Source organism: Salvelinus fontinalis, unplaced genomic scaffold (genome assembly GCF_029448725.1).
Source record: "Salvelinus fontinalis isolate EN_2023a unplaced genomic scaffold, ASM2944872v1 scaffold_1096, whole genome shotgun sequence".
NCBI lineage: Eukaryota > Metazoa > Chordata > Actinopteri > Salmoniformes > Salmonidae > Salvelinus > Salvelinus fontinalis.
In genome coordinates this window covers 30,874-57,905 of record NW_026601305.1, presented here as the reverse complement: position 1 = coordinate 57,905, position 27,032 = coordinate 30,874, and the positions used below count along the sequence as shown (strand labels likewise).

General features: G+C 41.4%; 1 protein-coding gene and 2 pseudogenes across 2 annotated transcripts; 2 read left to right on the top strand and 1 right to left on the bottom strand.

The window, feature by feature from the left end:
* Nucleotides 1-26,719, top strand: LOC129848672 (ZP domain-containing protein-like). Of its 2 annotated transcripts, XM_055915765.1 has the most exons (13): nt 1-292; nt 8,748-8,965; nt 9,352-9,495; nt 9,783-9,897; nt 18,910-19,111; nt 20,757-20,898; nt 21,146-21,301; nt 21,383-21,438; nt 21,547-21,722; nt 21,834-22,234; nt 22,924-23,020; nt 23,289-23,505; nt 25,747-26,719. In XM_055915765.1, exons 2-13 carry the CDS (start codon nt 8,856-8,858, stop codon nt 25,911-25,913), a joined length of 1,983 nt encoding a protein of 660 aa, XP_055771740.1. In that variant the 5' UTR covers nt 1-292; nt 8,748-8,855; the 3' UTR covers nt 25,914-26,719. The 2 variants fall into 2 exon arrangements, with proteins under 2 accessions (XP_055771740.1, XP_055771741.1); XM_055915766.1 differs by lacking the exons at nt 1-292; nt 8,748-8,965; nt 9,352-9,495; nt 9,783-9,897 and adding an exon at nt 18,532-18,790.
* On the top strand, nt 12,506-14,810 carry LOC129848674 (putative nuclease HARBI1; annotated as a pseudogene).
* Nucleotides 15,049-16,694, bottom strand: LOC129848675 (putative nuclease HARBI1; annotated as a pseudogene).
* Nucleotides 26,720-27,032: the final 313 nt, after the last annotated feature.

Sequence of the window (27,032 nt, the reverse complement as noted above, 5' to 3'; positions counted from 1 at the left end):
AATTTCAGAGGTAAACCGGCTTTGGCAGTCAGAACAGCAAAATACTCCATCTAAACGGGAATTGATTCTCAATTGCGATACGGTTCTAGGAACATAATGCACATACACCGTTTTAACCGGCTTCACAGTTGCTGCCGAGAGTATTTTTCGGCTACAACACGTTTCTGGCGGCATTCTTCCATTACACACTAATTGTGTTAGATTGCTAAATAGCACAGGTGGTCGCCTCAGTCTTCCGTCAACACGCGAAGTAACATGGAGATATGGCCGTGTGGGGAGACGAATATAAAAGGTGTGTAGTACTTTACCTTTTTGAAAATATTTCTCGCTGATATGAAAGATAGGTTCCTTATTTCCAAAACCGTAGCGCAAGTGATGCGTGTTCAAGTTCATACAGAGCGTCCGGGCTCTTAAAGTTCCACTGGGAAGAAGACAACATCAGTCGCAAAAGGTCGTTCTCGGCTATGGATGAGGCAACGTTAGTCGACCCCGGGAATTTAGATTGGCACGTTAAGCTAGGCAACTTTGCATTTTGGTAATAGCCAATTAGCTGGACATCTGGTATGAAAGCAAAATAACCTAATGGCTAGCTAGCTAACGTTTGCTAGGAGTCCAATTACGTCGGCTTTGGTGCTAACGTTAGACAATCTTTCAGACATTGGCCCCGGCCCTACTCGTTCTGGCTCAAATAAACAAGTCACCAGACTGGTTAACTAGGTTAGAAAAGCAGGGCGCGTTAACGATACATAGCATAGTATACGTGGCCGGTTTAGATAAGCAAAGTTAGCCGCTCTGCTAGCCTAGTGAGCTAACGTCAGCTTCTTGCTGGCCGTCGTAAGGCCCAGGCAGAGACCAGCTTGCTACCGTAGACGGATGGACGTCATCATTTTTTTGGTCTACGTTCCACCTCTAATAACGGATCAATAAATGCGTGAATAGACAGTAAGCACTTATTCGTGTTACCTTGTTAGTTGGAATAGACCGTAGTCTTTTAAAAATGGTCAGAATTTCTGTCTTGTTCGGCTCCGCAGCCATCTTGCTACCTTTCTAGAGGTACGGGTGCCAGTGGGGATAAAAAATGCTGGGTTGTTCGCGAAGTTCGATCAGAGGTGATGCTGCATTCATGTGCCCCTCGTAAAGTCGGAAACAAACAGTTTTGTAAGAGCTTTGATTGTTGAAACTTTTTTGTATGCCTATTTGTCTGGCAGCAGTTCTACACACTGGCGACGCATTTTGGCCAGTTTGGTGTACTCTAAAAAGAAAAGGTTCCTGGGAAAAACTGTAGGGGAATCCCTTTAAGTTATTTGAAGAACCCCTTTAATGGATTTAAAAAATATACGTTTTTATATAATTAGGCAAGTCAGTTAAGAACAATATTTACAATGACGGCCTACCCAATCCAAACCCTAACCCAGACGCCGCTGGGCCAATTGTGCGCCGCCCTATGGGACTCCAAATCATGGCCAGTTGTGAAACAGCCTGGAATTGAACAGTGCCTTAGATGCAGTGCCTTAGACCGCTGTGCCCCTCGGGAGCCCCTCAAAAAACCTTTTGGGGTTAATTATTAACTACACCCCCCCCCCCCCCCCTGTTATTATTAATAATAAAATGCATAACAACAATAACAATATTTTAGTTGTCAGTGTTTATTATGATTTTAGTGGCAAAGCAGAATAAATTAAAAAAATCTAAATATGAGGTAAACTCCCAGCAGAGCCAAGTCCAATGGCGTGTTGATGTTCACGTGTTGATGTTCTCCGTATCCATAGCCAGAATGATTTTGCAGTACATGGTGATTGAACAGGTTTCCTGTTATATCCCAAAAAGAGTAATTATACAGATGATTAAAAAAAAAACATCCACACGACACTATTCATACCTTGATTTTTGTGGTGAATATTTATTTTTATTTAACTAGGCAAGTCATTTAAGAACAAATTCCTATGTTATATTTTATTCTGCTTTGCCTCTAAAATCATAATAAACACTGACAACTAAAATGTTATTGTTATTGTTATGCATTTTATTATTGAAATGGGGTGTAGTTAAAAAAATGAACCCCAAAAGGATCTTTGACTGCTTTGTTCAGGGGCAGAACAACAGATTTTTTTAACTTGTCAGCTTGGGGATTTGATCCAGCTACTTTTCGGTTACTGGCCCGAAGCTCTAACCACTTGCCGCATAATAATAACGGTTTTCATACACAAAGCTTGTCCATAATGTAGAGGCCTATTGACATACCTTGTCCATAATGTAGAGGCCTATGGAATATTCATTACCTTTGTATGTCTCTTCGTCTGTATACATACAGACACAAAAGTGAGCAATCCAGTCATCTGCACACAATACAGCTAGCCTTCAACATACTCTTATAGCCTACATATTCTTACCTCCTTGTTTATTGATATCCATTGAATTGTGTCCATTTTCTGTTTTAGAAAGAATTGCACAAATATGAAAAGGTAGATGGTATCATCAAAAAACAATATGAATTTAGATCATCTAAGGGTCAAGCATTTTGCCCTAAACTGAGGAGATCTTTACCTGCACCTCCTGCCCTTTCAAATCCAAATGTTTCAGTTGGGCAGTTAGGTTCCTGCAAGAACCCCCACCAACTAAGGAGGTTCCTCGATGAACCCCACCTCCTATGGGGTTCTTGGAAGAACCTTTTGGGGGCCATTTTCAGTGCCAAGAACCCTAAGGTTCTCCAAAGAACTTTGAGGATCTTAGAAGAGCCCTTGTTGAACCCCTAATTTTTTCATGTTTTCAGTAGGAAGGCAACAACTGAAACATTATAGACTAAAAATTGAAATATCTTGGTAGGCTTAGAAGGGCCATTAGGTCAGGTTGCATTCTGTCAATTGTTCAACTTTCTGAAACCTTTTGCCTTGTTCACATGCTAGTCGGAAACTAGGAAACTCGAAAATGTCAAAGTTGCTGATTAGTTGAACGAGGCACGTGTATAACTACAACCAGTTAGCAAGTAGGAAATGTTTCTTGCTCCGATTGGTAGTTGAACGCGGCATTTTGCTCGCAAGGTAGTGCGTTTAGTCCAACCTCATTTTCAATGTTGTAAAACGTGTAGGGATTTCGATTAGACTGAACCAGGGTAAAAGCGGTGAGGAAGGTAAGCCCAGCTCAAATCGATTATCACCGGGCCATAATGTCAACAAAATAGCATGATAAATCATTCAGAAACATAACACATGTATTTTCTATACAATTTTACAATTTTCAAAGTAGTTTTCCTTGGGATAGGCCTATATAAGTTTTTATGAAGAGCAAACACGTGCATGTGAAAACACTGAGTACTCCTCTCTTGGATTTAAAGCCGCTTTCACATGCTGGGTAACCCGGAAATGCCGGACTTGTTAACTGGTTGATCGCGGCAAGTGTATAACTACAACCAGTTAGCAAATCGGAAAGTTCCGAGTTTCCTAGTTCCGACTGGCACTTAAATGCGACAGATGGCCCAATCACGACACCGAGCAACAGCGCCTTATTAAAAGACGAGCCAACTCAGAGGAAGTTGCAATTTAGCTCGCCCGGTTCACCCTGTGAGAGGAGTTTAGTCTGGGTGAAACTTGATTGCATTCGTTTTGAAAACGGCTGGGGTGAGAGAGTGCGTTTGTGCAGTACGTTTTTTTTGGAAGAATTGGACCTTATTTAAAATTCTTCATATCAAATAAATGTACAAGCCGAAATAATAATTGTCACAAGAATAGGCATATGTACAGGCTATATACCAATAGCCGAATTATATATCCATAGCCATTATTCATCATAATTCAAATAAAATAAAAACAAGTCTTTAGCTTTTAAAAAACATGCATGGTAATACTTTTCAAATGTGTAGGTATGGTCTAAACAAGTGAAACTCATAGGTCACTGCAACAACAACATCACCAATAAGATTACAGTCTCATTGGCATCCTTTCATTGCAAAAGAAAACATATACATAATGAATATTGCAATCTAATTATGAAGTGAGGCAACACAGGTTCAAACAATGCGATTTTGTTTTTCAAATTCTTTGAAGTGCATCACATACCAGGTTATTCCAGTCATTGAATTACTCCACGCCTCCACCATATAAATGAATAGGAACGAGGAACTTGAAGGAGGTTAATAGACAGACAGACAGACAGATAGGCTAAGAGAAAGACATCATGGACCTTGGTATGCTGCTCTTGCTGGTACTCAGCAGTGCCGTCTGCCACATCGCTGATTCGAGGTATTATGGTGGGACTATGCGCTGTACAGTACCGGGATACATGCCCCCAGACTCGAAATGGACAGGGGAGGTAGGTTCCAATGAGTGCATAACTTGATTTGCAATAAATAGTCAATAAGTAGTCTACAAAGTGCATGCCAACCTGCCAGTGCCTTTAATACTATAACACTCATAACCAGTGGTGGAAAAAGTACCCAATTGTCGTACTTAAGTCAAAGTAAACATAAAAAACGACTCAAATGAAGTAATCTTGTAAAATACTACTTGAGTAAAAGTCATAAAAGTATTTGGTTTTAAAAATACTGAAGTATCAAAAGTACAAGTAAATGCTATGTATCATTTCAAATTCCTTTTTAAACCAGACAGCACAATTATACTTTTTTTTAACTTATGAATAGCCAGAGGCACACTCCAACAGTCAGACATAATTTACAAACGGAGCATTTGCGTCTGGGGAGTCCGCCTGATCAGAGGCAGTAGTGATGACCGCTTGTTCCACATTATTGTGGATGCTACTATGATTACGGATAATCCTGAATGAATCATGATATTTGTGCATCTTTGTCACTCAAGCTGACTGTCTGCACTTTAACCAAAACATTGTTTTTGCTTAGTTACTTTACACCACTGCTCATAACCAATTTCACAAGGTACATTTACCATTTCTGGCAGTGAAAGAAACACACAATTTCTGTCTTGCTTCTATGTTTGGGAATAAAACAGTTGAAATGATGTAGCCTAATTTATCACTTTTGGGAAAGATTTTTTAAATATTTTTTTTTATATGGAAATGAAAATGAATGTCAGTAGAAGATGTGATCATACAGGTTTGACATGCACCTCCAAGAAATACAATGATCTATAAACCAGCTCTGATTCTGAAAGCCACAGAAGGTGTTCATCCATGCCTTTTCTTTATCACCTGTTAAAGGAAACTGTTCAGACATGTAAAACAGATGTCTGACCAATCTTTATTGATTGATGGAGTATCAGGTAAAAGAATAAAGGAAGAAAGATAGAGGAGGGGGAGGAAGAGAGAATGGAAGATAGAGGAGGGGGAGGAAGAGAGAATGGAAGATAGAGGAGGGGGAGGAAGAGAGAATGGAAGATAGAGGAGGGGGAGGAAGAGAGAATGGAAGATAGAGGAGGGGGAGGAAGAGAGAATGGAAGATAGAGGAGGGGGAGGAAGAGAGAATGGAAGATAGAGGAGGGGGAGGAAGAGAGAATGGAAGATAGAGGAGGGGGAGGAAGAGAGAATGGAAGATAGGGGAGGGGGAGGAAGAGAGAAAGGAAGATAGGAGGGGATGAGAAAAAGGAGGATAGAGGGGGAGGAAGAGAGAAAGGAGATAAAGCTAGGGTTGGTAACAGTACACTGTAAACCCAGATGTGCTGTCATTACTCAAAACTTGTGAGGAAACTCATTGCACTTAATATATCTGAGCAGTGGTGTAAAGTACTTAAGTAAAAATACTTTAAAGGACTACTTAAGTATTTTTGGGGGCATCTGTACTTTACTTTACTATTTATATTTTTGGCAACTTTTACTGTTACTTCACTACATTCCGAAATAAAATGTTGACAGGAGAATTGTCCAATTCACACACTTGTCAAAAGAACATCCCTGGTCTTCCCTTTTCCCTCTTATCTGGCGGACTCACTAAACACTAATGCTTCATTTGTTAATGATGTCTGAGTGTTGTAGTGTGCCCCTGGCTATACATACATACATACATACATACATACATACATACATACATACATACATACATAAAAACAAAAAGAGAATTGTGTCGTCTGGTTTGATTAATATAAGGAATTTGAAATGATTTATACTTTTACTTCTGATACTTAAGTACATTTTAGCAATTCCAGTTACTTAAGTATATTTAAAACCAAATACTTGTAGACTTTTACTCAAGTATTATTTTACTGGGTGACTTTTACTTGAGTAACTTCCTATTAAGGTATCTTTACTTTTACTCAAGTATGACAATTTAGTACTTTTTCCACCACTGTATCTCAGTATAGTTACTTAAAGTGATATTGTCACTGTGACCGTGTAGGAGTCCAGATTTGAGTTGTATCAACTTGAACATTTAGAGAAATGCCCCCACTAAGCCACGCCTCCAATATAATTTACCAGCGTGCCTTGCCTTTCAGAGTGAAGTGTAGAGTTACCACCCATGATTGTATTTGTTAGTAACAGAGACATGGTTGTTGAATTCGTTCTTTTTCAGTCCTGTGGCCTTCACCAAGTGAGTTCCTAGGCGAATGTTATCATTATAATAAAACTCATTATGATAATACATTACATACCTCATAAGGCCTTATTATGAATCCTAGCTTTACTTTAATACATTGGCCTGAAACTCATGGTTTACAGGCCACATAAGGCCTGCAAGTAGGTTTGCAAAAATCTGGTAACTTTCCCCAAATTCCCAGATTTATTATTTTTTTAAATGGAGTTGATGTGACTTATCAGTTAGTTTTGAGTTAGTACTTCATAAACATTTAAAGTACTAATGACTTTTCATTGAGTTCAACTTACTAGTAGTATTTGAGTTTAAAAAATGCCTTGGGGTTTACAGTGTAGTTTGTGGTCAATTCCAAGTAATTTCCTGTTAGTAGATTTGCAAATGGAAAATCTCAAATGCGATTTATAAAAAATGAAAACAACACTCCGAATCAATTCCACATCCAATGAAAGTAAGAAATTGATTTATCAGCTTTTCTACATAAATTAGTTTATGAAATTGTAGTTTAGTTTATGAAGTTTATGAAATTGTAGTTTAGTTTATGAAATTGTAGTTTAGTTTATGAAGTTTATGAAATTGATTTAGCAGTTTCTTTACGTAAACTCTGTGGAAGAAATTGGGGGAAAGATCTTCAAGTTGAGAAATAGCTTGAGTCATGGGACAATATTACAGTACATTTACCATCTAATGCACTCTTGAGAATCATTCAACAATATTAACTAATATATTTTATCAAACATGTTTTACTTATTTGTTCTGTCTTGGTGCAACCCTTCTTTCTATCTTGATGCAACCATTATTCATTCTGTCTTGATGCAACCATTATTCATTCTGTCTTGATGCAACCATTATTAATTCTGTCTTGATGCAACCATTATTAATTCTGTCTTGATGCAACCATTATTAATTCTGTCTTGATGCAACCATTATTAATTCTGTCTTGATGCAACCATTATTCATTCTGTCTTGATGCAACCATTATTCATTCTGTCTTGATGCAACCATTATTCATTCTGTCTTGATGCAACCATTATTCATTCTGTCTTGATGCAACCATTATTCATTCTGTCTTGATGCAACCATTATTCATTCTGTCTTGATGCAACCATTATTCATTCTGTCTTGATGCAACCATTATTCATTCTGTCTTGATGCAACCATTATTCATTCTGTCTTGATGCAACCATTATTCATTCTGTCTTGATGCAACCATTATTCATTCTGTCTTGATGCAACCATTATTCATTCTGTCTTGATGCAACCATTATTCATTCTGTCTTGATGCAACCATTATTCATTCTGTCTTGATGCAACCATTATTCATTCTGTCTTGATGCAACCATTATTCATTCTGTCTTGATGCAACCATTATTCATTCTGTCTTGATGCAACCATTATTCATTCTGTCTTGATGCAACCATTATTCATTCTGTCTTGATGCAACCATTATTCATTCTGTCTTGATGCAACCATTATTCATTCTGTCTTGATGCAACCATTATTCATTCTGTCTTGATGCAACCATTATTCATTCTGTCTTGATGCAACCATTATTCATTCTGTCTTGATGCAACCATTATTCATTCTGTCTTGATGCAACCATTATTCATTCTGTCTTGATGCAACCATTATTCATTCTGTCTTGATGCAACCATTATTCATTCTGTCTTGATGCAACCATTATTCATTCTGTCTTGATGCAACCATTATTCATTCTGTCTTGATGCAACCATTATTCATTCTGTCTTGATGCAACCATTATTCATTCTGTCTTGATGCAACCATTATTCATTCTGTCTTGATGCAACCATTATTCATTCTGTCTTGATGCAACCATTATTCATTCTGTCTTGATGCAACCATTATTCATTCTGTCTTGATGCAACCATTATTCATTCTGTCTTGATGCAACCATTATTCATTCTGTCTTGATGCAACCATTATTCATTCTGTCTTGATGCAACCATTATTCATTCTGTCTTGATGCAACCATTATTCATTCTGTCTTGATGCAACCATTATTCATTCTGTCTTGATGCAACCATTTCTAAACATTGTTAATGCAACCTGACCTCTCTCCCCTATCAGGGCCCTATAATCAAAAAGCTTCTCAGAGTAGTAGTGCTGATCTAGGATCAGGGTCCCCCCTGTCCGTATACTCTTATTCAATATGATCTAAAAGGCAAAACTGATCCTGTATCAGCACTCCTACTCTGAGGCTGTCTGTGAGTATGGGTCCTAACCTGTGTGCTGGCAGGTACAATTTCACTATCGTGAGAATGGCCGGGACAGGTGTGAACAGCAGTTATCCTGGGAGTGCACCAGCGGCTACTGTAATGGCAGTGCCAACCGACAAGGACCTGTCATGCAAACCACCGACAAGGACCAGTCCGGCCAAAACCTCTGGTGCCAGTCAGAGGGACACTTCACTAGAAACTTCACTAGGGACCAGAAAAGCCAATCCTACACCCTGAGGTAAACTTGGATTTTCTGGGTGTGGTGGAGGAGGGGGGGTGAGGGTTGACATCAGCCGATGGGTGTTAGCGACAGGAAGTCATCTGTTGAATGCTGTTTTGAAGAGTAATAAGCACATCATCCAGGCATCTTGACCCCCCCCCCCCCCCCTCGACACACACAAACCCTGTATAGTTACTGTTGCATTGTCTGTTGTGCTCCGATCCCATCAAACAACATTTTGCTGGATTTTAATGTTGGAAAGACATCACATTGCAATCTGAGCACTGTGAAAATAACAGTTATATTGATGATGTGGATGGAATCACTAGAAAATACTGGTATCTGTCAGAATGATGTCATGCTGATCTAACACTTCAATGCAGTGATTCAACCTCTCATTGTAGTGACTCCGGTTGCTGTTGGGGCTCCAATGTCAATGGAAAGACCAACTGGACAATACACACCGAGGTGGATTTGGGGTTACGGGTCAGCCCGGGGCCTCCAACCCAAAACACACCTCCTGTCACGGCAACTGTCCCAACCCTGCGGTACGACCATGAGGAAAGCAAACGGAATGTATCAAAAAAGAGCTTCTGCCAAACAACCGCATACTAAACTTAGTGGCATATTTCAACCTGAGCCCTTTAGAACTCATAGCGGCCGTCTCAGTCATCTACAGCAGCATTCTAGAATTCTATTGTGGTCTAAAGGGTTTTAAACAATACATTCTGTTTTATTCTACATCTAGATACCACTACAGTCATGTCACTGTTATCTGGGATTATTATCTACTGATGAAAGGGGTTTTTGTTTCTCTCTGTGATGTCATGAGTAGAGTTCCTCAGAACTGCTTCTCCACTCTTCCTCTCTTGACCTATGACCCGGATGGAGATGACGTGAGGTGCCACTTCCCTGTGAACGTCACACACCCCAACATTACACTTGACAGGGTAATAAAATAAACAATGTCCCTCCCTGCAGATTGATGTAGATGCAATCGAGCCCGTTCATTAACGGTTTAGTGCATGGGGTATTATTAAGTTAGCTAAAATCAGATTGGTTGAAGAATTGTTTCCGACTTCAAAGGCACGTGAACAATCCCTGCGAAGGTACTGCAGGGGGTTCCCACTCTCAATGTTTTTTATGAATATCGCTAGGAACAACAGAATAAACACATTTTCTTATTACATACCCACAGTAGAAAAGAGGAGAATATCTTATTTCTAATGATGTCAACTTTATTACTCAACTCCGAATATTGAGCAAATTACACTCATGGTATCCAATTACACTCACTGGAGTATCTGATTTAGGATTTTAAAAGGCACATGCGAATAGGGGTGGCTTCATGTGCTCATGGGAAACTGGGAAACTGGGAAGTGGGAAGTCGTAAGTCCGACATGAATGTGTTCACATGTTCACAGTTAGAACAATTCTTTAACAAATACGATTTTAGCTACCTTGATAAGCTTGATAAGCTAGCTAACGTTGCTAATTATAAAGTTAGCTTGCTTAACATTGACAATATGGTCAAACTAGCTACATTATCCTCATTGATAATGTTGTAAATGTCAAAAAAGGGATTTGTTGTCATCTTTTGGTTGAAAAGGTGAAATGTCATTGGTGAAACGTCGCTATATGGCAATTCGGGTAACAACAAGTTTCCCACTTGTAACTCCGACTAGGAAGGTCATTCCCACTTCCGATAACTCTGATTGCATGTGAATGCGGCATAGGCTACCAGTGAGGCAAGTGCTGCTGGTATGGTTTCTTGAATGGGACATAATGTTTTTCCAACACATGGCTAACCTTTGTTTAATGAGATAAACAGTTGTTCTTAGTGAAAATGTGTTTGGAGTCACCGTTCTAGCTAATAGGCTATGTTTAGGTTTACACTTCCTCTTCCAATTATAATGTGGGCAGATCAAAATAATGAAAACGATCTAGGAAATATTTTCATTTTAAAATGTTGATTCCTTCTCCTTTCCATTATCATTTACCTGATGTGAAGGGGAAAAAAAGTTTTTGTAACTATATGATGTTGGTCCCTGGGTCGCCGGTTTGCCTGGGATGGGGTCCCTGGGTTAGATAATGTTGAAGAGCCCTGGGGCCTGTTGCACAAAAGTAGAATTAAGACATCCGGGATAAATGACTCAGCTGAGCTCAATGAAGCCAAAACATGTGCGTCCAGGCTTAATTGGGTGCACAAAGACCAAGCCAGGATGAGCAGACACGGATTCATTAAGCCAGGTGAAACCAATCCTGGATAGGTGCGCGCTCACGGCTCACTCAAATAGACCCCGCCACAGATCACAGATTAACTGATTTACCATGGCAACTAGAGCCGCGTACTTTTCCCCGTCGGAAGCACAAATCCTCATGGAGGCATACGAGGAGGTAAAAGATATAATTAAGAAGAAAGGCAACACCGCCACAGTGATAAAGCAAAGAGAAAAAGCGTGGTAAAGTATTGCAGACCGCCTGAATGCGTAAGTAGTGCACAATTACAGTCACCGCTCCGCTGAAACATCACAATTACAATTCAAATATTTAATTCACATCTCCAAAAATGCAGTTGTACTGTAATTATGAAACGGTTAAATTTTTAATTGAAATGCGCTGCAGATATGAGTGAAATTGTGTAAAGTAACTCCATCACACTGTATAAAGCTATGATCAATTTTTTGATATTTTTACTGAAAACAAGACAAAAATACCAAGTAATTTTTTGCAGTGTGACTCCATTAAATGTGTGTGTGTGTGTGTGTGTGTAGATTAAACATGAACGGGCCAAAACGGACATGGCAGCAGGTCAAAATCAAATACAAGAACATTCTGCAGAATGGTATGGTCCCTGACTAATATTTAACAAAGCACAAGCATATATTGTACCCAGAAGGTGCCTGCTCACACATTGTCTGTACTGTTTTAGCAGTGAAAAAGAATACCCACAGACAAGGCACGGGTGGTGGGTCACCAAAGGCTGACCTTACCCCAGCAGAGGACATGGCCTTGGAGCTAAATAAAGGCAGGCCCGTCTTAGAGGGGATCCCTGGGGGGAAAGAGACGAGCATAGGTTCCTCCCAAGATGCCACCCGCTTCATTCAAGGTATGTCCTTCCATCTCTACATGGGATACAACCACATTCATATTGAATCAATTTGGACTGTCTGACTTTGGTTTACCTATTGCCTTGCAGTGTCTGGCAGCACTGTGTTCCTGTTAGAGCCACCAGCACAAGCACCAGACGATGCTGATCCAGTGAGTACTCCATCAAAGGCATACTGTAGGCCTGGCATGTCTTGTCTACTAGCTTCAATATGAATCCGATTAAATGTGATAGGGTGAAGGCCCCAGTGCAGCAGCAACAGCACATGATGGAGACGATGATGAGGAGGAGACCATCTCTCTGGATTCCAGAAGGCATGAGGTATCATGTTAAGACTGTGAAAGTACTATTTACTCTACAATGGTGAGGAGTCCTCATCAAAATCAAAAAATCTAATTTCTTTTACAGGACCCAGATGCTATACAGTGGGAAAACCAGCCTGGCAACATAGTGCGTATTAATAAAAGGACACCACATCCTGCCAAATTCCAGCTGCGCTAATTGTATTGTGTTCACAGAGCTCACAAGCTATCAGAAAGTTGTATGGCAACCACCTCCGGCGCCAAATAGAACTGGCAGACATAGACATTCAGTACAAGAAGAAAAAGATGGAAAATCTTGCACTGGAGTCCGAAATAAAAAAGAGGACAATTAGGAAACTGGACCTTGAAATAAAAAAACTTGAGAGGGAGGTGAGATATGCCTTCAATGTACACTGTATGCTAACTGTAACACAAATGTATTAATCATTATTTTTCTTTCCTCCCCCAGCTCCAAGAAGATGACACAGCTCAAAATAAAAATTAGGTATATTCTCGTAAAGTCAAGTGAGCCATGACATATGAGCTCTTATTGTGAGCACACAGGACGGTGGCATCTTTCTAAGTTTTTTTTTATTTTCCCAGCAATCAGTACAACCAAGTCATCGTTATAAGGCATCGCCCTCTTTTGCCCACCCCCCCCAGCACCAGGTGTGGCCACTAGCCTATATGAAGGCCCAAAATTGTGTGTTCCTTTCTGCTCTGACAATGGCATGCCCATTCGTGCGAGATGTGGTGGATGAAGAAGCACTTGTGCTGAGGAGAGCCTTCAGGCGAGAAAGGGTCTTCAGGGACCGGTTGGACCCACTGGCCTTCCCTGATGACCATCTATATGAAAGATACAGGTTTTCTGCAGATGGCATCAGGTATCTATGCAGACTACTGGGTCCCAGGATTAAGCACCGCACTGCACGGAGCCATGCACTGAGTGTGGAGCAAATGGTTTGTGTGGCCTTGCGCTTTTTTGCTAGTGGAGCCTTCCTGTACTCAGTGGGGGATGCAGAACAGCTGAACAAGGCCACAATTTGCCGCACAATAAGGAGTGTGTGTCTGGCTATCAAAGCATTAGCAGATGTCTTCATCTCCTTCCCTGGCCACAGAAGACTCTGTGACATCAAAGAGGAGTTCTATAGGATTGCAGGTAAGAGGATCTACAAATTACAGGACAACTGTTAACACATAGTAGGATACTCATTACTTTGTGTGACAGGTTTCCCCAATGTCATTGGTGCAGTGGACTGCACACACATAAGGATAAAAGCCCCCTCAGGTGCCCATGAGGCTGATTTTTTTTGTGAATAGGAAATCCTTTCACAGCATTAATGTTCAGGTGAACATAACTTTTTGATATTGTCCATTGACGAACACTCTGCATTGCCAGTGATGTGCATTGATTGGTGTAATATTCCTCATCTTATGATTTCAGATGGTCTGCAATGCTGACTGTGTGATCAGCAATGTTGTGGCAAAATGGCCTGGCTCAGTCCATGACTCCAGAATCTTTCGGGCCTCTGAAATCTATCAGTGCCTATCACAAGGTAAGCCACACAACCCCTATTTATAACCATCATGGCTGTGTCAAGAATATCACTGTGTTTGAGGTAGTAATGATGAGATTTTGTGTTGACAGGTGAATTCTCTGGTGTGTTGCTGGGAGACAGGGGGTATGGCTGCCAGCCTTTTCTCCTGACACCTTTCACAGACCCCCAGGAAGCACAGCAGGCCTACAACCATGCCCATGCCAGGGCCAGAGTTGAAATGACCTTTGGCCTCCTGAAGGCACGCTTTCACTGCCTTCACAAATTAAGGGTCAGCCCTGTTAGGGCATGTGATATTACTGTGGCTTGTGCTGTCCTCCACAATGTGGCCTGCCTGAGGAAGGAGAGGGCCCCCAGAGTGCCACCAGCCATGGACTGGGACAATCCGGCAATCTTCCCTGATGACGACAGTGGTCGGCTGCTGAGGAACCAATATGTGTTGAATTATTTTAGTTAGTATGTGTGCTTTCAATTTTGGTTAAATATGTCCTGCGGTGGCAGAGGAATTTGGGTTTTTTTGGGTTCGTTTTTTTACGAATTTGGCCTCTTATGATGTTTGTGCGGTATACTGTGTGTAATACAAGGCTGCAGGGAGGCTACTGCATCCATTCGTCTGTTCAGTTGATGTGTATGGATTTGTCCTGCATTTATTTTAGTGTGCAGACATGCAGGGTGTGTTATATACAGACCTTTGAATGTGTATGTATCATTTTGTATAATATGCTTGGATTCTGTGCTTTCCATCTTGTAGAGTCACTGTGACTTCAGTTTCGAAAGGAGCTGATGGTTTACCTGCTTTGTTTTGTCCTTATTCAATAAAGGAACATAATGTTACACATTGTGTATTTGTTTATATGACAGAGTACTAGGGCCACACTGAAGAAAAAGGATAAAGTCATAAATTTATGAGGCTGGTTCTCTCTGCAGAAAAGCTACATATTGTTTTGATACTTGGTTAATGGTTTCATAAACAAAGACATGCTGATGTGCCAGAATATTAAGTATCACATTGTCATAAGTATCAAAACTGTAAAAACAATATGTAGCTTTTCTAGTACCTAGTACTCTGTCATGTAAACAAATACACATTCCATATGAATATAAAAACACATTGTGTAACATTATGTTCCTTTATTGAATAAGGACAAAACAAAGCAGGTAAACCATCAGCTCCTTTCGAAACTGAAGTCACAGTGACTCTACAAGATGGAAAGCACAGAATCCAAGCATATTATACAAAATGATACATACACATTCAAAGGTCTGTATATAACACACCCTGCATGTCTGCACACTAAAATAAATGCAGGACAAATCCATACACATCAACTGAACAGACAAATGGATGCAGTAGCCTCCCTGCAGCCTTGTATTACACACAGTATACCGCACAAACATCATAAGAGGCCAAATTCGTAAAAAAACGAACCCAAAAAAACCCAAATTCCTCTGCCACCGCAGGACATATTTAACCAAAATTGAAAGCACACATACTAACTAAAATAATTCAACACATATTGGTTCCTCAGCAGCCGACCACTGTCGTCATCAGGGAAGATTGCCGGATTGTCCCAGTCCATGGCTGGTGGCACTCTGGGGGCCCTCTCCTTCCTCAGGCAGGCCACATTGTGGAGGACAGCACAAGCCACAGTAATATCACATGCCCTAACAGGGCTGACCCTTAATTTGTGAAGGCAGTGAAAGCGTGCCTTCAGGAGGCCAAAGGTCATTTCAACTCTGGCCCTGGCATGGGCATGGTTGTAGGCCTGCTGTGCTTCCTGGGGGTCTGTGAAAGGTGTCAGGAGAAAAGGCTGGCAGCCATACCCCCTGTCTCCCAGCAACACACCAGAGAATTCACCTGTCAACACAAAATCTCATCATTACTACCTCAAACACAGTGATATTCTTGACACAGCCATGATGGTTATAAATAGGGGTTGTGTGGCTTACCTTGTGATAGGCACTGATAGATTTCAGAGGCCCGAAAGATTCTGGAGTCATGGACTGAGCCAGGCCATTTTGCCACAACATTGCTGATCACACAGTCAGCATTGCAGACCATCTGAAATCATAAGATGAGGAATATTACACCAATCAATGCACATCACTGGCAATGCAGAGTGTTCGTCAATGGACAATATCAAAAAGTTATGTTCACCTGAACATTAATGCTGTGAAAGGATTTCCTATTCACAAAAAAAATCAGCCTCATGGGCACCTGAGGGGGCTTTTATCCTTATGTGTGTGCAGTCCACTGCACCAATGACATTGGGGAAACCTGTCACACAAAGTAATGAGTATCCTACTATGTGTTAACAGTTGTCCTGTAATTTGTAGATCCTCTTACCTGCAATCCTATAGAACTCCTCTTTGATGTCACAGAGTCTTCTGTGGCCAGGGAAGGAGATGAAGACATCTGCTAATGCTTTGATAGCCAGACACACACTCCTTATTGTGCGGCAAATTGTGGCCTTGTTCAGCTGTTCTGCATCCCCCACTGAGTACAGGAAGGCTCCACTAGCAAAAAAGCGCAAGGCCACACAAACCATTTGCTCCACACTCAGTGCATGGCTCCGTGCAGTGCGGTGCTTAATCCTGGGACCCAGTAGTCTGCATAGATACCTGATGCCATCTGCAGAAAACCTGTATCTTTCATATAGATGGTCATCAGGGAAGGCCAGTGGGTCCAACCGGTCCCTGAAGACCCTTTCTCGCCTGAAGGCTCTCCTCAGCACAAGTGCTTCTTCATCCACCACATCTCGCACGAATGGGCATGCCATTGTCAGAGCAGAAAGGAACACACAATTTTGGGCCTTCATATAGGCTAGTGGCCACACCTGGTGCTGGGGGGGTGGGCAAAAGAGGGCGATGCCTTATAACGATGACTTGGTTGTACTGATTGCTGGGAAAATAAAAAAAACCTTAGAAAGATGCCACCGTCCTGTGTGCTCACAATAAGAGCTCATTTGCCATGGCTCACTTGACTTTACGAGAATATACCTAATTTTTATTTTGAGCTGTGTCATCTTCTTGGAGCTGGGGGAGGAAAGAAAAATAATGATTAATACATTTGTGTTACAGTTAGCATACAGTGTACATTGAAGGCATATCTCACCTCCCTCTCAAGTTTTTTTATTTCAAGGTCCAGTTTCCTAATTGTCCTCTTTTTTATTTCGGACACCAGTGCAAGATTTTCCATCTTTTTCTTCTTGTACTGAATGTCTATGTCTGCCAGTTCTATTTGGCGCCGGAGGTGGTTGCCATACAACTTTCTGATAGCTTGTGAGCTCTGTGAACACAATACAATTAGCGCAGCTGGAATTTGGCAGGATGTGGTGTCCTTTTATTAATACGCACTATGTTGCCAGGCTGGTTTTCCCACTGTATAGCATCTGGGTCCTGTAAAAGAAATTAGATTTTTTGATTTTGATGAGGACTCCTCACCATTGTAGAGTAAATAGTACTTTCACAGTCTTAACATGATACCTCATGCCTTCTGGAATCCAGAGAGATGGTCTCCTCCTCATCATCGTCTCCATCATGTGCTGTTGCTGCTGCACTGGGGCCTTCACCCTATCACATTTAATCGGATTCATATTGAAGCTAGTAGACAAGACATGCCAGGCCTACAGTATGCCTTTGATGGAGTACTCACTGGATCAGCATCGTCTGGTGCTTGTGCTGGTGGCTCTAACAGGAACACAGTGCTGCCAGACACTGCAAGGCAATAGGTAAACCAAAGTCAGACAGTCCAAATTGATTCAATATGAATGTGGTTGTATCCCATGTAGAGATGGAAGGACATACCTTGAATGAAGCGGGTGGCATCTTGGGAGGAACCTATGCTCGTCTCTTTCCCCCCAGGGATCCCCTCTAAGACGGGCCTGCCTTTATTTAGCTCCAAGGCCATGTCCTCTGCTGGGGTAAGGTCAGCCTTTGGTGACCCACCACCCGTGCCTTGTCTGTGGGTATTCTTTTTCACTGCTAAAACAGTACAGACAATGTGTGAGCAGGCACCTTCTGGGTACAATATATGCTTGTGCTTTGTTAAATATTAGTCAGGGACCATACCATTCTGCAGAATGTTCTTGTATTTGATTTTGACCTGCTGCCATGTCCGTTTTGGCCCGTTCATGTTTAATCTACACACACACATTTAATGGAGTCACACTGCAAAAAATTACTTGGTATTTTTGTCTTGTTTTCAGTAAAAATATCAAAAAATTGATCATAGCTTTATACAGTGTGATGGAGTTACTTTACACAATTTCACTCATATCTGCAGCGCATTTCAATTAAAAATTTAACCGTTTCATAATTACAGTACAACTGCATTTTTGGAGATGTGAATTAAATATTTGAATTGTAATTGTGATGTTTCAGCGGAGCGGTGACTGTGTAATTGTGCACTACTTACGCATTCAGGCGGTCTGCAATACTTTGCCACGCTTTTTCTCTTTGCTTTATCACTGTGGCGGTGTTGCCTTTCTTCTTAATTATATCTTTTACCTCCTCGTATGCCTCCATGAGGATTTGTGCTTCCGACGGGGAAAAGTACGCGGCTCTAGTTGCCATGGTAAATCAGTTAATCTGTGGCGGGGTCTATTTGAGTGAGCCGTGAGCGCGCACCTATCCAGGATTGGTTTCACCTGGCTTAATGAATCCGTGTCTGCTCATCCTGGCTTGGTCTTTGTGCAACCAATTAAGCCTGGACGCACATGTTTTGGCTTCATTGAGCTCAGCTGAGTCATTTATCCCGGATGTCTTAATTCTACTTTTGTGCAACAGGCCCCTGGTCTAGTGTGAAAGACCCTTGTTTATTATTATTTATTATAAACATTCAATCCAATTCAGCACAATTAACATCCAACATGACGTAGGTGCACTGATCTGGGATCAGCTTTTCCTTTTCAGATCATAATGAATAGGATTACGTGGACAGGGAGAAACTGTTCCTAGATCAGCAGTTTATTCACTATCTTCTCGTTCCTCCAGGTCCAGTGCACTCTGCATGCCACGGGCCTGTTGGCTGTAGGGTTGCATGTATTTGAGATGCTGCTGCAGGACCACCCCACTGTAGACGTCAACATGACGGGATATAAATCTAATTATACCAGAAAGGCCCTGAACGAGTCCTATGTTAATAACCCGACTCCGACCCCGTTCAGCCGTGTGCCCTTGCAGTTTGCCGTGGAGAGTAAGTAGCACGTCTCACAGTTGAATGCTTCCTTTTGGCAGAGTGAACCAACCAATCTATTTAATTAAATGTGATTTGTATAGCGTTTTGTCTAGTCATATAATATTTATAGATCAGTGACGTGTAGTCATTTGTCAAAAAATAAAACAGAATTTGAGTTGCATGTTGGTAAAAGTGGTATAGGTTTCAAAATTGAACTCTTAGTTTGTTTATGCAAATTTAGTTTTGTTCACCTGGTGGAATGACAGAAAAGATGATGGTGCATTCCAAAATGGCAATCTGCATGGTTTTAATCTCCCGAATTACATTGTACCTCTATTTACTGAGTGTCACGCCCTGGCCTTAGTATTCTTTGTTTTCTTAATTATTTTAGTTAGGTCAGGGTGTGACATGGGGAATGTATGTGTTTTTGTAGTGTCTAGGGTGGTTGTAAGGTTTAGGGGGTTTATTAGAGTAGTTGGGTTTATGTTTAGTATAGTAGTCTAGCTGTGTCTATGGTTGAGTGTAGGTATCTAGGAAAGTCTATGGTTGCCTGAATTGGGTCTCAATTAGAGACAGCTGGTTATTGTTGTCTCTGATTGGGAGCCATATTTAAGGCAACCATAGGCTTTAGCTGTTTGTGGGGAATTGTCTATGTCGAAGTGTCTATGTCAGCACTGATGTTTGTATAGCGTCACGGTTGTTTTGTTTTTTTCCTTCTTTAAAATAAAAGAAGATGTACTTTCCACGCGCTGCGCCTTGGTCCTCTCTCAGTCCCGTTGACGATCGTGACACTGAGAGCAGCACAAAATGCTATCAATCTAGCTAAAAACAAACACCCTACTGCCACTGATAAAATAATCAGACAACAATTTAGTCCGAAGCTTTGTCAATCATTGTTTACAGACATGTATGTCGTTGTGGATCCTCTAAAGGGGCAATCTGGGATTCCAACAACAACAAAGCGGACACCGTGCCACTTTTTTGGGTAAACAGCTGAGGGATGGGTCTGGAGAAATGCAACCACTCTCAAATGTATAGACGGAGCTATGGATACAAGGACTGACTGTCCATGAGATCAAAATGATAGCTATGGATACAAGGACTGACTGTCCATGAGATCAAAATGATAGCTATGGATACAAGGACTGACTATCCATGAGATCAAAATGATAGCTATGGATACAAGAACTGACTGTCCATGAGATCAAAATGATAGCTTTAACTATGTTATGAAGCTATACAAACATTAGATTAAATAAAACAAGCTTGTATTTTAGGTAGTGATTTATTAAGACAGTTGAACTAAGCCTTTATTAACACACCCACTAGATGTCTAAAACCTGTCCTTTCTGTGGTTTTAGTCCAGCCAACTCTGCCCAACTGTCTCCCTGGCTACATAGAGAATGTCAAGAGTGTTCAAAGCTGTCATCAAGGCAAAGGGTGGCTACTTTGAAGAATCCCAAATATAAAATATATTGTGATTTGTTTAACACTTTTTTGGTTACTACATGATTCCATATGTGTTATGTCGTAGTTTTGACATCTTCACTACTATTCTAAAATGTAGAAAATAGTAAAAATAAAGAAAAACCCTAGAATGAGTAGGTGTGTCCAAACTTTTGACTGGTACTGTATCTAAAACCTGTCCTTTCTGTGGTTTTAGTCCAGCCAGCTCTATCCAACTGTCTCCCTGGCTACATACGGCCACAGTTCTGGACTCCGACACCTTCACATGGGGATGTCCATCATGCCGCTGTGGGTCACCTGTACCAGCTCGAAGCCCGAGTAAAAACAGCCCATGCCAAGTAAGAGTACCTCTCTCACCTACATCACTTTACTGTCCGAAACTCCATTGACTTCCCCCGTTGTTTTACGTCTGGACTGACTGCAGAGACCACAACACTTAGCAATGCTCGTTTTTTTAACCAGCTTGAACAGCACATGAAAACCGCAAATGAATGAGATGAACAGAGTTTAATATGAACAAAATACTCCTTGGCATTCTCGCGCTTGTCCAGGGGTTGTAACTTTTGTCTTTCTGCTTCCTCGAAGGATATTTGACTTCCAGGTCAGCGGCCCTTCCAACATGACCAAGAAGATCCAGGATGAGGGCTTTGGTGTCACGAGGCTCTTCCTGGGCTGGATCCCGCAGGAAAGACACCTGAAACAAAACATTCCCATCTGCTTCACTGCCGAGACAAACGTGAGGTACGTTGAAGGGACATTTACAGTAGTTGTTGTTGTTGTCGTTCTGTGGTCATTGTTTTTCTTATTTGTTCTTCATTTCAGCCAATCAGAGATGAGATGTGTGGTTGTGGTGGTGGTCAAAGCCCTCACACTTACAGGTCAGTTGATTTTCACCTCCGTCAATCTCTGCACTGTTGCTAGATAGACTTCCATGTATGTTTATAAGGTAAGATCCAATCCTAACACGTCATCTCCTCTGTGTACAGGTGAGGCGAATGTTTTGTGCACAGCGAATAGGATCAGCATCGCCGTGAGCAAGGCCTATCTGCCTGAGGTGGACAGGAAGTGGCTGCGGCTAGCCGACTCATCCTGCTCCCTAACCTCCAACCAAACACACATCATGGGTACCATGTCACTCAACACCTGTGGCACAAAGATGGAGGTATGAGAAACATTCGAACACACATACTTGGAGGTGTGTCATCTCTTTTCTCCTCTCTTGTGTTTTGTTTCTTATCTTCCTAAATCTGATTTCTCTCTCCGCCTCTATCAGGATGCAGGTGATTTCATGGTGTTCAAAAACGAAATAAACTCCTTCGACGCAGCCAACGCCACCATCACACGACGTAACCGGATCAACATCGGCTTCTCCTGCCGGTACCCCAAAACTGTCAGCATTTCCAACTATTACCAGATCCACAGCTCCAACTACATGTTCACAGAGTCCAACTTTGGTAGCTTCGGCTACACCTTTGATGTCTTCAAGGACAGTAAGTTCAGCCAGAAGGTGGATCCCAGTGCTTACCCAGTGAAGGTGAAGCTAATGGACAGAGTGTACATGGGCATCCAGGCCCAGTCCGATCTGCCCAAGGTACAGCTGTTGGTGGAGTCTTGCAAAGCCACTCCGGATGACAGCGCCAGCAGCAGTCTCTTCTACGACCTCATCAAAGACGGGTGAGGAGGGGTCCCACAAAAGGGCTGTGGGTTTGAAGCTGTGAAAGTGGAATTGCAGGAATCTGCCGTCGTTCTGTATTTTTTACATATTGAACCTTTATTTAGGCAGGGTGAAGTCCCGGTGAGACCAAAGTCTCCTTTACAAGGGAGCCCTGCATGACAAACAATTACACACTCAAGGCAGCATAGGAAATACACAACATTACACAACATACACAAATTAAAATCTGATTTTGTTCACCTGCAAGAGTAAAGAATGTGTGAACCACAGGTAACAGTCAACATAATGTTGTATTCCAAAATGGTAAACAACAGGTAACAGTCAACATAATGTTGTATTCCAAAATGGTAAACAACAGGTAACAGTCAACATAATGTTGTATTCCAAAATGGTAAACAACAGGTAACAGTCAACATAATGTTGTATTCCAAAATGGTAAACAACAGGTAGCAGTCAACATAATGTTGTATTCCAAAATGGTAAACAATGTTTTGTTTCCCTAATTATTTGTTTTGTTTTCCACAGTTGCTATTTGTCTATCAGTCTTTATTGACTAAGAGCAGCACATAATGCTATTGACAAGCTTCAAATGGGACTGAGAGATTACACAAACATAATCATGAATTCATTTGTCTCCATCCGGTCTCAGTAAAATGTACTTTCTTTCTTTCTTTCTTTTACAATGGAGGTGTCTAAAGGACGAGACGGTCAAGGTTTATCCCGGGAACCTAACCCAATTCTACTTTGAGGTCCAGGCCTTCAAATTCACTGGGAGCTACGACCAGGTAAAACTTAACATCAAAATGACTTGTCTTCACATTCTTTCTTTGTTATATTTACTGACTTTATTAGAGCATAATCATGTTGCATCAATGTGAAATTTACCGGACGACATAAAGATGCACAGGTTTGGTCTTATTCAGACACAGATTTCAACCTAAATGTTTATTTCACAAATATCAATCCAACTGGTTGATTGTATATGTTGATTCAGTATTAGGAAAATCTTCTTGGATGGTCACCTCCCTTACCCATCCCATGACCCTCCTTTAGGTGTACCTCACCTGTACCGTCATCCTGTGTGAGGTGGGAAACCCCAACTCTAGGTGTGGCCAGGGCTGCCTGAACAAAGCCTCGCGGAGGCGCAGACGAGATCTCCCCAACGGAGAGACAGACAGGCACTACATAACCCAGGGTCCTTTCCGTGTGGTCAGAGAGGCCCAGCCCAGTGCAGACCAGAAGACAGGTGCAGAGGAAAAGACAGGTGCAGGTAATTACCCCGCTCTTAGGGATGGATCAACATTTACAGAATTGGTACCTGGAGGAAAATGGGGAGGGTTATGCTTTTTTAATTTCAGTCAAGGGGAAGGTTTTTGACATCTAGTCCAAGGGAGGGTCATGTAAATATTTTTCAGTGTTTTTGAATGAGTTTCTTATTAGGCTATGTATCAATGTGTGCCCGATGCCACCCCTCATCTCTGACTCTCTACTGGACACGCACAATCAAGTGAGCCTATAGGCTGTTTAGAGTGGTCTCAATCAAATGATCCATAGCCTATAGGCTACGAAGTGCATGCTGGGAGAAGCACAGAGCAAAGTTCTATTTGTCAGATCGCTGATGGGAGCGGGTAAATAAAACTAAGCTGCATTACACAATGCATATTCCACCCTGAGCCCCGGCCTGCTCTGTTCTTGTTGACCCCCCCCCCAAAAAAAAATGGTGTGCTGCCTTACCAATGGCTGTGCTCTGTAGGCCTATGGTGGCAGTTCAGGAAGAGAGTCAAAGACTTTCTCTGAAATGTTTTGTTTGATTAGGCCTAGTCCAACAAATGCACCAACTTGCGGTCAGACTAGACTATAGCCTGTTCAGCTTGAGAAGGAGATCGAAGAATCTGCCCTTGCCCAGTCGTGAAATCCATAGATTAGGGCGGAAATGAATTTATTTAAATTGACTGATTTACTGTAACTCAGTAAATACATTGAAATCGTAGAAAATACACTATATATACAAAAGTATGTGGACACCCCTTCAAATGAGTGGATTCGGCTATTTCAGCCACACCGTTACTGACAGATGTATAAAATTGAGCACACAGCCATGCAATCTCCATAGACAAACATTAGCAGTAGAATGGCCTTACTGAAGAGGCACCATCATAGGATGCCACCTTTCCAATAAGTCGGTCCATCAAGTTTCTGCACTGCTAAAGGTCAACTATAGGCGCTGTTATTGTGAAGTGGAAACATCTAGGAGCAACAACGGCTCAGCCGGGAAGTGGTAGGCCAAACAAGCTCACAGAACGGGAACGGCGAGTGCTGAAGCGCGTAAAAATCGTCTGTCCTCAGTTGCAACACTCAACCGAGATCCAAACTGCCTCTGGAAGCAACGTCAGCATAATAACTGTTTTTTGGGAGCTTCATGAAATGGGATTCCATGGCCGAGCAGCCGCACACAAGCCTAAGATCACCATGTGCAATACCAAGTGTCAGCTGGAGTGGTGTAAAGCTCGCCGCCATTGGAGCAGTGGAAATGCGTTCTCTGGAGTGATGAATCACGCTTCACCATCTGGCGGTCCGACGGTTGAATCTGAGTTTGGCGAATGCCAGAAGAGCGCTACCTGCCTGAATGCATAGTGCCAATTGTAAAGTTTGGTGGGGGAGGAATAAAGGTCTGGGGCTGTTTTTCATGGTTCTGGCTAGGCCCCGTAGTTCCAGTGAAGGGAAATCGCTACAGCATAAAATGACATTCTAGACGATTCTGTGCTTCCAACTTTGTGGCAACAGTTTGGGAAAGGCCCTTTCCTGTTTCAGCATGACAATGCCCCCGTGCACAAAGTGAGGTCCATACAGAAATTATTTGTCGAGATTGGTGTTAAAAAACTTGACTGGCCTGCACAGAGCCCTGACCTCAACCCCATCAAACACCTTTGGGATGAATTGGAATGCCGACTGCGAGACAGGCCTTATAGCCAACATCAGGGCCCAACCTCACTAATGCTCTTGTGGCTGAATGCTGCGGGGACTTGCTTTCAATGTTCCAACATCTCGTGGAAATCCTTCCCAGAAGAGTGGAGGCTGTTATAGCTGCAAATGGGGGACCAACTCCATATTAATGCCCATGATTTTGGAATGAGATGTTCGACGAGCAGGTGTCCACATACTTTTGCTGAAGGGAGGGCCATCCATTTTCATTTCAGAGTGGTCTGATTTTCTCCATGTAACCGTTATTATAAATAACGTTCACCCTCTTAGTAAAGAATTCATTCTGATCAGGATTAGACCAGAAAAACACCAGTATGTCCCAGACAATTGTGTTGAAGCATTTAGGATTAGCTTATAGGGTTAACCAGACCTAAAACATAACCCTGAACCCTGAACATGCTGACTGGATGGACTGTGTCCCAATACTTTTTCATGACTGCCTTTCCTTGCCTGCTTTTTCCTAAATGAACAAATATAAACTCCTGTTACTCTGATGACATTATTTGGTTGTTTTTGCTGTTGATTGCAGCTCCTGTTGTAGATGTGGAAGCTACACATTTTCTCAGATCGGACATGGGAACCGTAGTCTTCGCCGGGCTGTTCATCATCACCTTGATGCTGCTGGCTGTGGTCGTGGTCTATTCTTTGAAGAAGAGCAGAGCTGAAGAACACAAGGCTCTCATTGCATATGATTAGAGAAATGTAACTGGATTTGTGCTTGACCAGGGTCATGTGACTGAACGCACTTCTGGTTTACCAAAAGTACACCTTTCTTTTAGTTTTACTTTAAACAACAAATGAACACTAGTTTACATACTGAATACGGGAACATTAACTACACAGATTAACACTAGTTTACATACTGAATACGGGAACATTACTACACAAATGAACACTAGTTTACATACTGAATACGGGAACATTAACTAAACAAATGAACACTAGTTTACATACTGAATACGGGAACATTAACTAAACAAATGAACACTAGTTTACATACTGAATACGGTAACATTACTACACAAATTAACACTAGTTTAGATACTGAATACGGGAACATTAACTACACAAATAAACACTAGTTTAGATACTGAATACGGGAACATTAACTACACAAATGAACACTAGTTTAGAGACTGAATACGGGAACATTAACTACACAAATGAACACTAGTTTAGAGACTGAATACGGGAACATTAACTACACAAATGAACACTAGTTTACATACTGAATACGGGAACATTAACTACACAAATGAACACTAGTTTACATACTGAATATGTGAACATTAACTACACAAATTAACACTAGTTTACATACTGAATACGGTAACATTACGACACAAATGTAGTTGGTTCATTCTTATTCACTTTTCTGTGATATACAAATTTGGATCAACTGTTTGATACTCCTGAATCAAGAAAGTGGAAGAAATTTTGTTGTTGTTGAGAATCCTGTTATGCAAATAAGTCTGTATTGATTAAATACATTTTCGGCAGAAGTCCTCTTTTACTGTTCTCTGCCTCATCACTCATTCAAACCTGATTACCTGCTTTAAAGGGGCAATCATTTTATGACTAATAAATTAATGATATTTATTGATTCTTGAATATTTATAAATTCCTCATGAGTTTAGTTCAAGTGTTGTACCCCTATCAGAACCCCAAATATATGCTTGTTTTACTTCAATGTTTGTAAACAAAGTAAATATAAACAAACTATATAGCCTCAAAACATGTTTCTCAGCTATGGATCCTTGCATCTATAGCTCCGTCTATGAATTTGAGGGTGGTTACATTTCTCCAGCCCTGTCC